The sequence below is a fragment of the Lepus europaeus genome, chromosome 9 (assembly GCF_033115175.1).
Source record: "Lepus europaeus isolate LE1 chromosome 9, mLepTim1.pri, whole genome shotgun sequence".
Lineage (NCBI taxonomy): Eukaryota > Metazoa > Chordata > Mammalia > Lagomorpha > Leporidae > Lepus > Lepus europaeus.
Genome location: NC_084835.1, coordinates 11,287,988 through 11,304,005, shown reverse-complemented (window position 1 = coordinate 11,304,005; position 16,018 = coordinate 11,287,988). Strand labels below are relative to the sequence as shown.

General features: G+C 55.0%; 1 protein-coding gene across 1 annotated transcript in view; it reads right to left on the bottom strand.

Annotated features, from left to right (window-relative positions):
* XPC (XPC complex subunit, DNA damage recognition and repair factor) overlaps positions 1-15,966 on the bottom strand; it is a 30,635-nt gene extending 14,669 nt beyond the window's left edge. Inside the window, exons 1-7 of the mRNA XM_062200518.1 lie at positions 15,802-15,966; positions 8,896-9,094; positions 6,539-6,654; positions 4,677-4,800; positions 3,749-3,833; positions 1,840-1,997; positions 1,293-1,413 (exon numbers count right to left, since the gene is read on the bottom strand). Coding sequence (XP_062056502.1) covers positions 1,293-1,413; positions 1,840-1,997; positions 3,749-3,833; positions 4,677-4,800; positions 6,539-6,654; positions 8,896-9,094; positions 15,802-15,919 — 921 coding nt within the window. The 5' untranslated portion in view covers positions 15,920-15,966. The remainder of the gene's footprint in view (positions 1-1,292; positions 1,414-1,839; positions 1,998-3,748; positions 3,834-4,676; positions 4,801-6,538; positions 6,655-8,895; positions 9,095-15,801) is intronic.
* Between the last annotated feature and the right edge of the window lie 52 nt (positions 15,967-16,018).

Below are 16,018 nucleotides of genomic sequence, written 5' to 3'. Positions count from 1 at the left end.
GGAACAAAAAGTCAAAATCCATGCGCACAAAGGCTCTTGAAAAACTTCATGGAAGATGTCTATCATGAAAGAACTGTGCAGAATAACTTACGTTGTAATTCCACTTCCCATGAAGCACTCGCACGCATCTGGCTTGAAAAACGACCCAGTCCTGGGCTCTGAGTGAGAACTCTTCTGACTGTTCTGTGTTCAACATGTGGTGCATCTAACTTCCAGGTCTTTTTTTTTTGAAAAGCAGACACTGACAGACGGGAAGAGATCTTCCATCTGCTGTTTTATTCACCAAATGCCCACAGCAGCCAGGGCTGGGCCAGGCAGAGCCAGAAGCTAAGAACTTAACCTGGGTCTCCCACATGGGCGGCAGGGACCCATGTACTTGAGCAATCATGTGCTGCCTCCCAGAGAGCGCACCGCGGGACGCTGGAGTAGGAGCAGAAATGGGACCTGAACCAAGGCACTCCAACACGGGATGTGGGCGCAATGCCCAGCTCCGGCTCCTGACCCTCACTCTCGTTTCCTGCTGATGCAGACCCTGGGAGGCAGCACTTACTGGCTTAAGCGCTTGGGTTCCTGGCACCCATGTGAGACCTGGATTGAGTTCCCAGCTCCCAGCTTCAGCCCTAGCCCAGGCCTCAGTCATTGTGGGCATGTGGTCAGTGAACAAGCAGATGGAAACTGTCTCGCTACCTTTCAAACAGATGAACTAAAACAAAAATTTTAAAGGACATTAAGAAAACAATACTATTCATAGATTCATCACAAAGAATACCCAGGAAAAAAATTAACCAAGGAGGTGAAAGATGCATAAGCTGAAAATCACAGACACAGCTAAAATTACAAGCAAAAACTCCCTGATTATGGGTCAGAAGACTTAGCACTGCCCAGAAGGCACTGCCATTTAATCTTGCTCCTGATCCAATGCGATCCCCATAACAATTCCAGTGGTCTTTTGGAGAAACAGGAAATCAGACCATCAGATTCAAAGGGAATCACAAGGCGGCCCAAGTAGGCAAAGCACTCTTGTAAATGGACGAAGTTACAAACACACTTCTGGATTTCCAATCGCACTACAAGCTACAGTACTCAAAGCAGCACGACAGGCGCGAGCACAGGCCTGGGACCCGACCCTGATCCCAACACTGACCAAGTGAATCTGCTGAGCTTTAGTAGCCATCAGGGCGGCTAAGAGGGCTGCCGAAGGCACGGAAAAGCCCTAGAAAGGTGTCTTGCATGGGACTGCCTTTAACACTGTGACAGCACCAACACAACAGAGCTACTGCAGAGCTCCTTACATGGACCAGCTCCTTGTCGTCTCGTGCAGAGTAGATGGCGAATCTCCTTTCCAGCGTAGTCTGCAGGTTGTCTTGCTCACTGGCTGAAAGCTCTGCGTTAACTGTGAACGTTCCGATGAACCTGGGGAGAAACCAGGAATTGTGTTGTGAGGGGTCAGGGTGAAGGCAACGTCCATTCTCTTACAGCCAAGAAAACCTCAAGCAGGAAGCGGACTGTGAGGTGCACCTGCTTCGGTTCTCTTCCCAGGCTGTCTGGCTGATGGCTACATCACCAGGCCCCACCTCAGGTTTCACCTTCCTGGGGAGCCATCCCAGACCCCCCAGCCTAGACAGTCCCCAGCACAGGTCTTCCAGAGTACGCCTCACGTGTCTCCCACCAGCTTAAGAACTCTTCCAGGGCAGGGAGCATACCTGGTGTTTCCCCACCTTCGATGCCCCTGCCCAGCACAGAGTCACCACCGCAGAGAAGGGCTTCAGAATGGACCTGAACCAGCCCCCAGAAACACACATCCCCCACTCCAGCTCCGCAGGTGAGCGGGGGCCTTACCACTTCACCAGGCTGGAGAGGTAGCTCACGTCCACGTCCCCAGGAGGCACTTTGGTAAAGCGAATAGGGATGATGGAAAGGCCAATGGCATGCAGGTCTGGCTGGCTGCAGACGCTGTTGCGGTAGAAGCCGTTGGCCAGCAGGCACAGAAGGTGAACCTGCAAAATCGGGAAAGGAGGAAGGGGCAGGCATGGAAGGGAAGCTGAAAACAGGCAGGGATTTTTGCCACCAAATTCAGAGACATTTCGTGGCAGGAAGGAACTGTAGCCAAGTCTGGGTACAGGAAGTAAACGCATCTGCAGCAGCCATTTCTCAGACCGGTCTCCCCCACTCCTCTCCTCTCCATATGCTCACTCCCTCCAAGAAGTGATCAAACCTCAAGGCTTCAAAATACAAACTTTTCCATTCAAGAGGGTTTGTCTCAAACATAAAATGATTTATGGATGAAACACTGCAGTGTCTAGGGTTTGCTGGGAGTGAAAGTGACTGGGGACGGAAGGAGCAGGGCTGCTGGAGAGCCCCTGACTGCGCACGTGGCTGTGAGCAGCAGGTGGGCAGGGCTCGTTGTTTGCCCTCATCCCCACCCTTCATCAACCCACGGAAACAACCACATGGCGTGGCTGCCATCTTCTCCCCACGGAGCTTTACGCTGTTTCCCTTCAACACTGGTCTTCCTTCTCCCAGCCAACAGCCTCCTGATTGTAATCCATGGCCCTGCCCATCCCCACCTCCCTTCAGCTCCAAACCTCAGTCACCTTGATTCTGCCCCTCCTTTCATTTCCCACACCTGCTAAGAGGTGAAAGGAACGCGGCGGCCTCTTCAATCCACCAGGCCACTCCACCCACCCCTGGACGTGTGCGGCAGCTGCTGACAGGGCCTCCTCCCCCATCCTACACTCTCCCACCCCACCACGACCCTGGCTAGAGGCCCACCACACTTCCCTCACCTGCACCCTAGACACATACAGGCATCCCTGCCACAACCTGGCCCAGGTGTCTTCCCACCTGACCCCTTCTCTGAAACAAACCTTTCCCCAGCCACCAGACCCCCGAAGGCCTTTCACTGTTCTAAGCAGAGTCTTGAATTTCTCCTTTCAGTCCTTGGTCCATCTGTGAGACTGGAACTCCTTAACTTTGCCTGGGACCAAAGTGTTTCCTGGATTTCGGAATATCTGCATAGACTTTACCAACTGAGCACCCTTAATCCAAAATCCAATATCCAAAAAGCTCTAAAATCCTACGGTCAAAAAGTTTCCGAATGGGACCGGCACTGTGGTGCAGCTGGCTAAGCTGCCGCGTGAGGCACCAGCATCCCATATGGGCACCAGTTCGAGTCCTGTCTGCTCCACTTCTGATCCAGCTCTCTGCTAATGTGCCAGGGAAAGCAGAAGATGGTCCAAGTGCTTGGGCTCTTGTACCCATGTGGGAGACCCAGAAGAAGCTTCTGGCTCCTGGCTTCTGCCTGGCTCAGCCCTATGCCTTTCAAATAAAATAGAAATAAATTTTTTTAAAAAACGTTCCCAATTTGGGGGTACTCCAAATTTCACATTTTTGGATCAGGGACACTCAGCCTGCACAAGTCTCCATCCCTACAGAGCCACGCACCCTGCTAGGTCCTTCCCCGTGCTCAGCAAGTAATGCTGAAGTCAAAAGCCAGTGGCTTTCGCTGCAATGGGAATGAATGTTAGCAAATGGCTGAAAAACAGAACTGGGAGAGCTCCTCAGGCCCGGCAGCCGCCAGGCACTGCGCTACAAGTGAGCTCACACCAGAATCTGCTTCATCCCACACCCACCCCGAGGCAAGCGCCACCAGCACCTCTCAGAGAGAAGCAAGCAGCCTGCCACGGTCACCCAGCGAGGAGCAGAGCCAGAAATACGCCGGCTTCTTTCCACGCACCCGCGCCCTCACCTTGTGTGTGTTCTCGTGAACTTCCTTGTGAAAACGTTTCATCGCCCTCCGGATATACGTCTCGAACTCCATTTTTATCTTCTCTCTGCAATGCAGAGTGGAAAAAAATCCAACAATGAGGCAGGAAGCCAAGGCCAGAGCCCATACCCCAGCTATTCCGCTCACACTGACTCCAGAGCCACCCTCCCCGTCCGCCGGGCAAGGCTGGACTCGGGCAAATCTGCAAGCAGCGGCTGACCTGGGCACCTTCCTGCAAACAGCTCGGGACACTGTGTATCCCGACTGCTTCCCGGCCTGGCTTCCTGCGGGAGCCTGCGCTGCCTGGCGCCCTCCCCAGCACCGCGGCTCTCTGTGCCGTCCAGGCAGCCCTCTGGAGGATGCAGTCCCGGTGCAGCAGCTCCCGGATCTGGGCAAACTCAGCTTCTTGAATGATTTCCATGAGGTCCTCCTCTGTGCGTCCACATCAGACAGTGGAACTCACTGACCCGTGACCCAGGCCACCGGCAGTGCAGAGGCACTGGGACTCTGGGAAGCAGGGGGCCCATGCACGGCGGGCACTGTGTCCAGCCCGGCAGTGGAATGGATGGGAAAAAGCACGAGGACTCGGCAGGCCAACAGCGATTCAGACATGGCTCCTGAGCATACTGAGCAAATGAGTAAACAACTCCTGAGACGATTCTCAGCCTGCGAGCCACTGGCTCCTCACCAAAATGTACCAAGGATCTGGCAAAGCAGCGGCTGAACCAGAGCTCAGCCCTCGGGCAGGGGCGTTCCCCCCCTCCCAAAGGTTTCCCATTCCAGCCCTAAGGACAGGAGGTCCCAGGCACTTTGATGCTGAGCCCTGGCTCGCTGCTTCTCCAGCTTTCATTGAACAGCAGCTCTTGCCCACCGTCTGTGACGGGGACCTACAAGCAAGGGCCTGACCTACCTTTTTTCTCTCATTTTCGCCTGCTCTGGCGTTTCGATCTCTATCTCCACCGCATCCACGGGCACGGCGGACTGAGAGGAAGCTGCTGGCTCTGCCACATCGCCCAGCACAGGCTCGGTCAGTTCTAGGAACAATCAGGTTTTTTTCAGCAACAGCCACTCCACCGAACAAAGCCGAGCTTCTGCTGGGAAGGGGGAGGTGAGGGGATGCGAGGCGCCCCCCACGCCGACCACGGTTCCTTCCACGCTTGGCATCCCCAGAGCGCACGGGCACCGCCCCCTTCCCCCGCACAGCCCCCAGGGAAGCTTCAGATGAGGAAACACAGAGGCAGTGCCGCAGAGCCGACGCGCACGTGCGTGTCACCGTGACTCTGATGCAAGGGCCTCCTGGTCTCTGCGTCACCACACGTCACCTCTGCTTTGCAACGCCATGGCTGGGGCGTCTGCCCTCACTCTCCCCTGCAGATCCTGAGTGATGAGCAAGGCGGCGTCTTCGTCTCTTTACCCTACCTGGATCCCGTGCTTAGCTCTCTATTAGCAAGAGCACTTGAAGCTCGGAGCCCACCTAATGCCAAGAACCTGGCTGTTATCCACTCCTCTCCTAAAGAACCTGGGCTTCTTGGGGTGGGAAAAGGCTGCCCTCAGGTCTGGGCAAGGAAAGCCAAAGAACAGTGTAAAACATCCCGTGCCAAAAGACAAAAACGTTCTCCACAACGAATGAGGTCGTGTCAAAAGGCCATGGTGGCGAAGCAGGCTTGACCGAGCGGCACCAGGACAGCGACACCGGACATGTAGGCAGACAACGTGAGACGGACAGCATCACCTGCCACACATTCTCACCTCCACCCCTGCCACGTACTTCAGTCTGTCAATCAAGTCTTTGGAATTCACTCACCATTCACAAGAGATACAGGGGATACTGAAACACATCTAACAGCACCGCATGGCGCCTCAGTATTTATCAAACAAAACCAGCACAGGAGATATTCTACAAACCCAGAGGCTGGCACAGCTGGAAAGATGGCGCTACTACGGAAAGCAAAGTCAGGTGACGGCAGGGTGCTGCTCCAGATGAACAGAGAGGCACAGCCACCAAGTGTAAGTGTCAGGCTGCCACCCTGCTGGGTCCTGGACTGCCCAGAGCAAGGAAGCGGCTGCACAGATGTCTTACAGCACCTGCGGACTTAGTGCTCATTTTCTGAGCTGCGGTAACATTGTTTTGTTAGGTAGGAGAATGTCTTCTTAAGAAAAACACACCCAAGTATTCATCACAAATGAAGTGTCCTGGTGTCTGTAACTTATTTTCGCTTGGTTCACAATGTGTAGAGACAAGGATACACTCAAGGTGGTGTGAGAGCTAACTAGCCGGAGGAGCCAGTACAGGAAAACACACTTGAGCAGGAAGCGAGGCCCACCCTGGCTGTTTACTGGAGCAGAAGATAGCCTGGGCTTGGGACACCTGCAAACATTTTTCTCCCTAGCACTCCTGGGCCTAGACTGCGGTGGCTCTCCGCACACATTCACAGTTCACAGACGGCTGCCAGCGACACAGCACAGTGCACAGAAGGGAGGTTATGGCTGGCAGAGCCCACCCAGCTGGCAAAGCTGGGCTCGGAAGCCAAGCTGAACTTGCAAAGCCTGTGCTCCTTCCACGAAGGTGATGCTGCCCCTGCTACTGCTACTCCACTGACTGTCACCTCCCAGGACACACCACTGACCTTGGTGCCTTGGCGCCCAAATTCTTCTATCAAAGCACTGCAGCCTTACCCTGCGTCTTCTCAGTCCAACAGAAAAACAGGATGGCAACAGTGACTTGACTCCAGGCAGAACCAAACAGTCCTAGAAGCAAAGCTGTTTTCTTACCTTCCACCTCTTCCCAATCGTCTTCACTTTCTTCCTCTTCTCCTTGGTCACCGCCTTTGCCAGCAGGAGCCCGTCTCTCCAGAGGTTGTGCCTTCCGGAGGTCACTCGGACAGTCCCTGTGCAAACACGACAGGAAGGACGCTGAAGGCAGCGTCACACCCCTACTGCATGAGATTCCAAAGCTCCTCTATCTGCGGAGAAACTGCTGCATTATTTCCAAGTGCCTGCCGAGCTGAGCCTCACTTCCCGCGTCAGCACGGGTCTCCAGAGGTCATCACAATGGGCGCGGTCAGTCTGCCACGAGATGTGCTGTCCACTCAGAGAGGGCAATGCTAACCTCAGCCTAGAGCTGGGAGGGAGAGCACAGCTGTGGCCACGAGTGTCTCGGGGGAGCTCAGAAGACATCAGCACTGGGTGCGCTAGCTGAGTACACCCGTGTGTAGCACATGTGCACCGGCGCCAGCAGGGAGAGACGGGAATTCACGGCAGCTGACTGCTCCGCGGACCGACCCAGAGACCGTCTTCTACCTCTGACAGGCAGGGTGTAGGGAGACGAAAGCTGGCAGAGTTCTAACCCCAAGACGAGTGAGGACTTGACAACACATAGGTAGGCCATGAACAGTAAGAAGAACACAGCTGGTTAAGCAGGTAACTGCACTGATCGCTAGCTCTCTAAGCAAAGGCTCAAGAACAAATGGTTGCCGCCGGGTACAGATTACGGCAAATTTACACAAAATGTGTGCAGGGCCAGGCGTGTGTTCTGGTAGTTGCGATGCCTGTGTCCCACACTGCAGTATCAGGGGTCAACGCCCAGCTCCGGTTCTCGCTCCAGCAGTCAGGCTCCTGCCACCCATGTGGGAGACCTGGATTGAGTTCCTTCAACTCGATACCGAGTTACTTCTAGCCTGTGTAAATTTTCACACTTGGCTATTACTTTAGCACAGACATGTAAAATGACCACTTCTCAGTACTGAGCTCTGATAACTTACTTTCTTCTTGGTCTGCTCTCAGAATTACAGCAGCAAAGGCCGGCGCCGCGGCTCACTAGGCTAATCCTCCGCCTTGCGGCGCTGGCACACCGGGACACCGGGTTCTAGTCCCGGTCGGGGCGCCGGATTCTGTCCCGGTTGCCCCTCTTCCAGGCCAAATCTCTGCTGTGGCCAGGGAGTGCAGTGGAGGATGGCCCAAGTGCTTGGGTCCTGCACCCCATGGGAGACCAGGATAAGCCCCTGGCTCCTGCCATTGGATCAGCGCGGTGCGCTGGCCGCAGCGTGCCAACCGCAGCGGCCATTAGAGGGTGAACCAACAGCAAAGGAAGACCTTTCTCTCTCTCTCTCTCTCTCACTGTCCACTCTGCCTGTCAAAAAAAAAAAAAAAGGATTACAGCAGCAAATCTCTCCTTGGAACAAAGGAACAAACAGGGCAGAAACACCCACATGGTATGGGCTTGAGCATAGTCATCTCTCAGGGGAGAGAGCAGGGGGGACCCAACTGCCCCCAGCAGCCTCCTGCGCTCTCTCCACAGGCAGAATTCCAGCCGTGAGGGAGGCAACTGGGAAGCAGGGAACTCAGAGGCACGCTTCAGAAAGACTAAAGCAAAAGGAACTGTGGTGACAAAGTGCACGCTTCCCACGGCTGCCCTCTGCCGGAGCACTCCCTATGCTAGGACTGGCAGGTGGTCCTGAAGCAATGACGACCACCTCTCTGTTCTTCCTCTCGTCCCCTCCCCCAACTGTCCTGGAAGCCAGATAACGACCCGGACTCCTATTCACTGTTCAGCACGTGATTGTGAACATTCCAAAACACTCCGGTGTCCATCGACTAAAAGGCCCAGCCCTAGATGGGCTACAAAAATGAACCAGGCATGGTTCCAGCATTCAGTGAGCTTAGGTGGCACCTGGCACACCCGTGGAGGAAAGGAGGAAGCAGCAGTGAGGACTGTGGCACGGAAGCCGTCAGGCAGGGGGAAGGAAGCATAGAGCATCCCTCAGGGTAGCAGCTCAGGTGCATGTCCAGGGAAGCTGAGTGTCCAGGTGGTCAAGGGCAGAGCGCACTGGAGCAGAGCAGGACTGAGACGAGGCTGCGTCATCAGATGAATGCCCCGTGTGCGGCCAGCATCCGGCAGTGCGGGAGCACGAGGCGGGCCGTCTGGTTGCTCCTGGGTTTGCCACTACCTGGCCATACAGCCATGAATAAACTGCTGCAAGCCGCCGCTGTGCTGGCCTGCAAAGCTGCCAGCCCTTCACTGGTCGAAGCTCCACGAACGCCCAGTCTTCCCCAGGACCCCAGTGGCAGGCAGAGCTCCCCCTGGGGAACGAGTGAGAACACCGCGCTCCGAGGCTTTTCCCTCAGCTCACCTGAAATCGTCATCGCTCAGGGCCTCCTCCTTAACAGCCGTGAGGTTTTCAGATCTAACAGCTGCCGTGGCCGCCTTCTTCTTGGCTGGCCCGTCGGCTGTATCTGCAGCTCCCCTGCAGCCTCTCTTCCTCTTTCCTTGTGAGACTCTCGAGGGAAGACTCTTCTTTGGGGGTTTTGCTTCCTCATCTTCAGAGACACCTGGGCGGCAACACGGAGTGAGAGGTGAGGGAGGCCAGGAAAGGTGGAGGCAACGTGGCTGCCGGACCCGGTCCTACAAAGGCTCTGTACCCTCCCCAGACCACAGCTCCCACCTGCCGGCCCTTAGCCGGCCCCATCTCACACACCCCGTGTTCATGGTAAAACCACCTTCCCCAGGCAGCAGTTCACTCTACTCTTCCTAAGACTAGAGACCCCCTTAAGACTCAGTTCAACCTCCAAATCCTAAACTTCAGCTCATCTCCAGTGGGAAAAAGCCCAAATCCACTCACTGACTTCTTTTTTTTTTTTTTTTTTTTTGTTTATAGGAGAGATTTATTTGAGGAAATATTACAACATATAAAAACTACATAAAGTCTTAATTTCCACTTGGACAGTGGTCATTTGATATAATGCGTAATAAAAAACTTTTAAAATCCGGAGCGCACGGAGAACTGCACGGAGCGCCTGCCGACGCCGGCAGCCGGGACGCACACATCGCGACAGCCCCTCGGCGGCCGGGGCCACGCACAGCGCACGGCCCGGACTGGGCACGCGGCTCGAGGACGGCGCGAGCTGGCGGGCGGGGCTAGTCCTGGGCGGCCTGGTCCTCCTGCTTCACCTTGGCTGAGGCGCTCTCGCGCGCTCTGGCCAGCATACACAGCTTGATCTCCAAGCCGATGGCCTTGGCCAGGGGAGGCGGCACGGCGTTGCCCACTTGCCGGTGCTTGTCCAGGATGTTGCCGAAGAGCCGGTAGGTGTCGGGGAAGCCCTGGGAGCGGGCGCACTCCCGCACGCTCACCACACGGTGCTGCTCAGGGTGCAGCACGCGGCCCTGCTTGCCCATGGGCTCGGGGTTGGTGACGGTGGTGCTGAAGAAGCCGTCCCACTCGAGCCGCCCGTAGAGGCCGGCCCAGTGGTTGTGCCTGTTGCCCGTGTGGGGCAGGCACCAGGGGATGAGGGTGTTGAACTGCCTGGCCATGGGGTCGCACGCCTTGCCCGCTTCCACGCAGGAGCAGACCCCGCGGAGGGCGCCCGAGATGCTGCGGCCGTTCTTGCGGTCGTGGTGGGTGTAGCGCAGCTTCTTGGCCAGGGTGCCGTCCGACAGGCGCACCTCGATGTTGGGCAGGTCCCGCCAGTCGGAGCCGGGGGCCAGCGGGATGTGGCGCATGCGGGCGGCCACCAGCGCGCTCATGTCCTTGCAGATGTGGTCCCTGAGGATGGGCTGGTACTGCGCGCCCCGCAGCTGCCGCTGGAACCAGGACTGCGGCTCCCCGTTGTAGGAGATCTCGGGCGCCGAGGCGCCGTTCCGGATCTCGGGCAGGTCGGACATGGTGTCCCGCACGGTGATGGTTCGGAACGGCCCGGAGCTCAACCTGGTGATGTTGCTGACGAACTTCTTGTCATCCACCACGACGCTCAGCTGGCAGGCCCGGGGCGCAAACACGTGCAGCGGCTCGGGGAACAGGGGCAGCTTCTCGCCGGGCGCCGCGGCCAGGATGATGGCCCGCCTGCGCGTCTGCGCCACGCCGTACTGACCGGCCTGCAGCACGCCGAAGGTGCACTGGTAGCCCATGCGGACCAGGCAGCGCAGGGTGAGCTTCAGGACCATGGAGCGCTTGAAGGACACGAAGTTGCGCACGTTCTCCAGCAGGAAGAAGCGCGGCCGGTAGTAGTCGCAGTAGCTGAGGAAGGAGACCACCAGGGAGTTCTTGAACTTGGAGTAGGTGCGCGAGTTAAAGCGGTTCATGCCGCTGAAGCCCTGGCACGGTGTACAGGCCTGGGCAGATATCAGGGGCTTCTTAAGAGGTTAGATGTTCCCCAGGGTCCAGCGGGCACGTTCTCTGGGAAGGAAAAGTCTATCCCCTTTAGAGAACCTCTAGGCATGCCCAGAGCAGAGCTGCCACTCCCCTTCGGAGAGTCTCAGTACTCTCCTCAGCATTCTCCTCAGCTGGTTCCCTCAGCACTCTCCTCAGCATTCTCTTCAGCTGGTTCCCTCAGCACTCTCCTCAGCATTCTCCTCAGCTGGTTCCCTCAGCACTCTCCTCAGCACTCTCCGGTATGCTAATTGTCCCTCCGAACCGGCCAATCCCATATGCTAATTTGTTGACTATATAACCTGTGTGAAACTGCCGCTCAGGGCTCCTCACCGCCTTAGGTGGGGGCCCGTTTGCGCAAACGTACAATAAATACCTCATGCTTTTTGCATCAAAAAAAAAAAAAAAAAAAAAAAAAGGCTCCTCACCGCCTTAGGTGGGGGCCCGTTTGCGCAAACGTACAATAAATACCTCATGCTTTTTTTTTTTTTTTAAAAACCATCTGTGTATTTTTATTTGAGAGGCAGAGAGACAGGGAAGAAGTTTGCATCCACTTATTCACTCCCCCAGAGCCCATGATGGCCAGGACTGGACTATGCTAGTGCTGGGAGCTGGGAACTCAATCCAGGTCCTACATAGGTAACAGGGAGCCAACTACGAGAGCCAATACCTGCTGCCTCCCCGGGTGTGCACTGCCAGGAAGTCACAGGTGGAGCTAACTGGGACATTCCAGTACGGGATGTGGGCATCCCAACCCAGAGCCTTAAATCATAGGAAATCACGGATGGTGACTGCCTGCCCACTCGGTGGACAGTCACCCAGACAAGTTCACTGTTGTAACAACTCCCGTGCCCACCCTTGAGAAAGGCTGGGTGGGTGGCCGGGCAGGCAGACAAATGATACATCATGTGGGGGAAGAATGGACAGGAAAGAGCAACGAGTCAAAAGCAGAATGAGGGAAGAGCGGGGCTGGGGTGGTTGGGACACACACCTCCTGCACCCTGCCTGCCTCCCGTGTACATGGTGTTGGCTTGTTTCCACCAGGGCTTCATTCGCCTGGACATGTCCGAGTCCATTCCAGGGATAATCAATCCAGTCTGCTCAGAGAAATGCTTCAAGTTCATAAACATGTGAGTGTTGCCTTAACCTCATTTCTACTAAATCCACGTTTCTGGCATCTTTTAAGATAAACTCTGCTCAAAATACATACTGCTGGGGCTGGTGCCATGGCATAGCAAGTAAAGCCGCCACCTGCAGCGCCAGCATCCCTTACGGGTGCTGGTTTGAGTCCTGGCTGCTCCACTTCCAATCCAGCTCTCTGCTATGGCCTAGGAAAGCAGCAGAAAATGGATCAAGTCCTTGGGCCCCTGCACTGGCATGGGAGACCTGGAGGAAGCTTCTGACTCCTGGCTTTTGATCAGCCCAGCTCCAGCCATTGCAGCCATTTGAGGAGTGAACCAGTGATGGACGATCTGTCTGCCTGTGCTTCTCTGTAACTCTCTGCTTTCAAAAAAATAAATTTAAAAAACAAGCAAACAAAAAAATCATACTGCTACTAAACCTTCCATTCTAACCCAGTGCCACTCCTATGCCAACCACCTCAAACTGAACATTGTGGTAACATAGCAGTCAAAAATGTTTCTGCTTCCTTAATTTTTTTGTTAAAGGGAAATATAAAAAAAAGTGTAGCCTGTTGATTTCAGCTAAATTTGGTTATCTAAAAATACGGTGGTTATTCACACATAAACAAGCAACTATAATGATTTTAATACTTTATAAATAACACAACAGGGAAGGATATTTCCCTATTTTGCAAATATACTCACACAAACAATCTTCAATCTGAAAAATATTTTCCTCTACCTTTCTATGACCTTGCTTCAATTAATTTTGGTAAAATAAAAATATTCTTTTTATTTTACTGAAGTTTCAAAATGGGTGCAATGTTAACCCAACATATCAAATTAATACATTCCTTTTGTGATTGATTGACTCTGGATAGCAATTATTTTTTTCAAGGATGTATTTTTGCATTTCATTTAGCTAAATGAAATCAAATTTAATTCAATTAAGTACACATTGTAAAGGCATTTGTTTGAATGCTACATAAATCACCGATTCAGTACTATGTCTTTTTTTTTTTTTTTTTTTTGACAGGCAGAGTGGACAGTGAGAGAGAAACAGAGAGAAAGGTCTTCTTTTGCCGTTGGTTCACCCCCCAGTGGCTGCTGTGGCCAGCACCCTGCAGCCAGTGCACCGCGCTGATCTGAAGCCAGGAGCCAGGTGCTTCTCCTGGTCTCCCATGCAGGTGCAGGGCCCAAGGACTTGGGCCATCCTCCACTGCCCTCCTGGGCCACAGCAGAGAGCTGGACTGGAAGAGGAGCAACTGGAACAGAATCCGGCACCCCGACCGTGACTAGAACCTGGGGTGCCGGCACCGCAGGCGGAGGATTAGCCTATTGAGCCACAGTGCCGGCCTCAGTACTATGTCTTCTAGACTTGTTTTACTTATGCACTGTCATATTTTATTTTATTTGACAGGTAGAGTTATAGACAGTGAGAGAGAGAGACAGAGAGAAAGGTCTTCCTTCTGCTGGTTCACTCCCCAAATGGCCACTACGGCCGGCGCTGCGCTGATCCGAAGCCAGAAGCCAAGTGCTTCCTCCTGGTCTCCCATGCGGGTGCAGGGCCCAAGCACTTGGGCCATCCTCCACTGCCCTCCCAGGCCACAGCAGAGAGCTGGACCGTAAGAGGAGCAACCGGCACTAGAACCCGGCACCCATATGGGATGCCGGCACCGCAGATGGAGTATTAACCAAGTGAGCCACGGCGCCAGCCCCGCACTGTCATATTTTAAACATTTTATGGAAACAGAAAATAAGCAGAGGCCAGCGCTGTGGCGTAGCACGTAAAGCCGCCACCTACAGTGCCGGCATCCCTTATGAGCGCTGGTTCGACTTCTGGCTGCACTACTTCCGGTCCAGCTGTCTGGGAAAGCAGTACAAGATGGCCCAAGTTCTTGGGTACCTGCACCCACATGGGAGGCCCAGGAGAAGCTCCTGGCTCCTGGCTTCAGACTGGCCCAGCTCCAGCAGTTGTGGCCAACTGGGGAGTGAACCAGCGGGTCACTCCAGGAAGACCTCTCTTATCTCTTTGCCTGTCAAATAAATAAACAGATCTTTAAAAAAAAAAAAAAAAAAAAGCAAACATTCTAAAATACAAAATATTTCAACAGCAGTTATTTCGACTCTGGGAAAAATTTCTTATCCCAATGCCAGAGAATGATTAAAGAGTTATAAGGTGGCCGGCACCATGGCTCACTAAGCTAATCCTCCACCTGCAGCGCTGTAACCCCGGGTTCTAGTCCTGGTTGGGGAGCCAGTTGTGTCCCGGTTGCTCCTCTTCCAGTCCAGCTCTCTGCTGTGGCCCGGGAGTGCAGTGGAGGATGGCCCAAGTGCTTGGGCCCTGCACCCACATGGGAGACCAGGAGGAAGCCCTGGCTCCTGGCTTCGGATCAGCGCAGCCGTAGCAGCCATTTGGGGGGTGAACCAACGGAAGGAAGACCTTTCTCTTTCTCTCTCTCTCACTGTCTAACTCTGCCTGTCAAAAAATAAAAAAAGAGTTATAACTTGACAGTGTAAGTAGGTTACCTGTAAATTCAGGATTTCTGAATGTCATATGCAAATGTACTAAATACTTCATTTTTACTCATTTAAAACACAGGTGAGGGCATACTCCAGAGGCACTGGGAAACTTACTTGGTTGGCTAAAATGCACACCTGTTCTCTGTTCACAAGGGAGACACAAGTCACAAGAATAAAAAAAGAAACAAAAAACTCAATCAAAATGTTCCTAGTCTCACTACGCACAACATCCAAAAAATTAAAATAACCTCACTGCCAACCAGGAGATAATGGTTCATTACGGCACAGTTACACGAAGAAATGTAACTCAGTCACCTTCTAAGAAATATGAAAGAAAGCACGTGACCCACGCAAGGGAGTTACAGTATGAGTTCTGCTCCGTTCAAGAACAGACCAGGGACAGGAGCTGGTGCAAGGGTTAGGAAGCCACCGGGGTCACTCTCAGCCCACAGTGCCCTGCCCGCCCCACCTGCAAACCCAGCTTCTTAATGCACACCCTGGGAGGCTCAGAACCGGCTCCTGCCACCCGCCTGGGAGACCCGGCCTGAACTCTGGCTCCTGGCTCTGGCTGTTGTGGGCATGTGGGAGGTGCATCGGGAGATGGAAGATCTCTGTCTCCTGGTCTTTCAAATAAAATTTAATTTGGGGAAAAAAAAAAAAAAAAAAAAAACAGACCACAAGGAAACAAGACTGGCAGCATCCAGCTCATACGGTGGGGGCACGAAGGCCTCGGAGAGGGAGCTGCAAGGAGGGGTCGCGGCGGGACCACGGCGTGCCCTGCAGGCTCCTCCGGTTGCAGGTGTCCACGCCTGGGAGGGGCGGGTGGTCGTGGCCGTGCGAGAGCCCGGAGGCAGCACGCGACGCCGGGGTCTGCAGCAACAAGGGGCCGAGTGCGGGACCCAGGGAGCTCGGGTTTAAAGAGTAGGGGGAAGTCGCGCGGGATGTGGGTCCGTCCGCGTCCTGGGCACACAGAACCACGGCCAAGTCCTGTCCCGGGCCGCCCTCGGCCTCTGCCCGGAGGCTGGACTTGACCTTCCGGTTAGCCGGGGAGCAGGCTGGGCTCCGCGGCACCCGCTCCGGGCCTGGAGCGCAAAGGGGCGGCCCCGGCAGCACCCCCTCCCCCGGGGCCACCCTAACGTCGCCGTCTCGGCCAGCACGGGACTCGGGGCCGCCGCCCCGGACCTCGACCACCAGGCCTCCCGCCCCCGCACAGCATCTCCCGCTCAGCCCCGCGCGGCCCTGCGCTCACCCTCCGGCTTCCCACGCCTGGCCGTGCTCTTGCCCTTGGCCTTTTGGCCGCGCGCCTCGCGTCCCTGAGGCGCCTTGCGTCCCTGAGGCTCCCCACCCGCGGCGCGTTTGCGAACCATCTTGCCCGGGCAAGACTCGCTCCGCGCGTGACGCACCAAGCCGCGGGAAGCCGCGGGAAGCCGCGGAGCTGGACCGCGACTGGCCACGCCCCCTCTGGG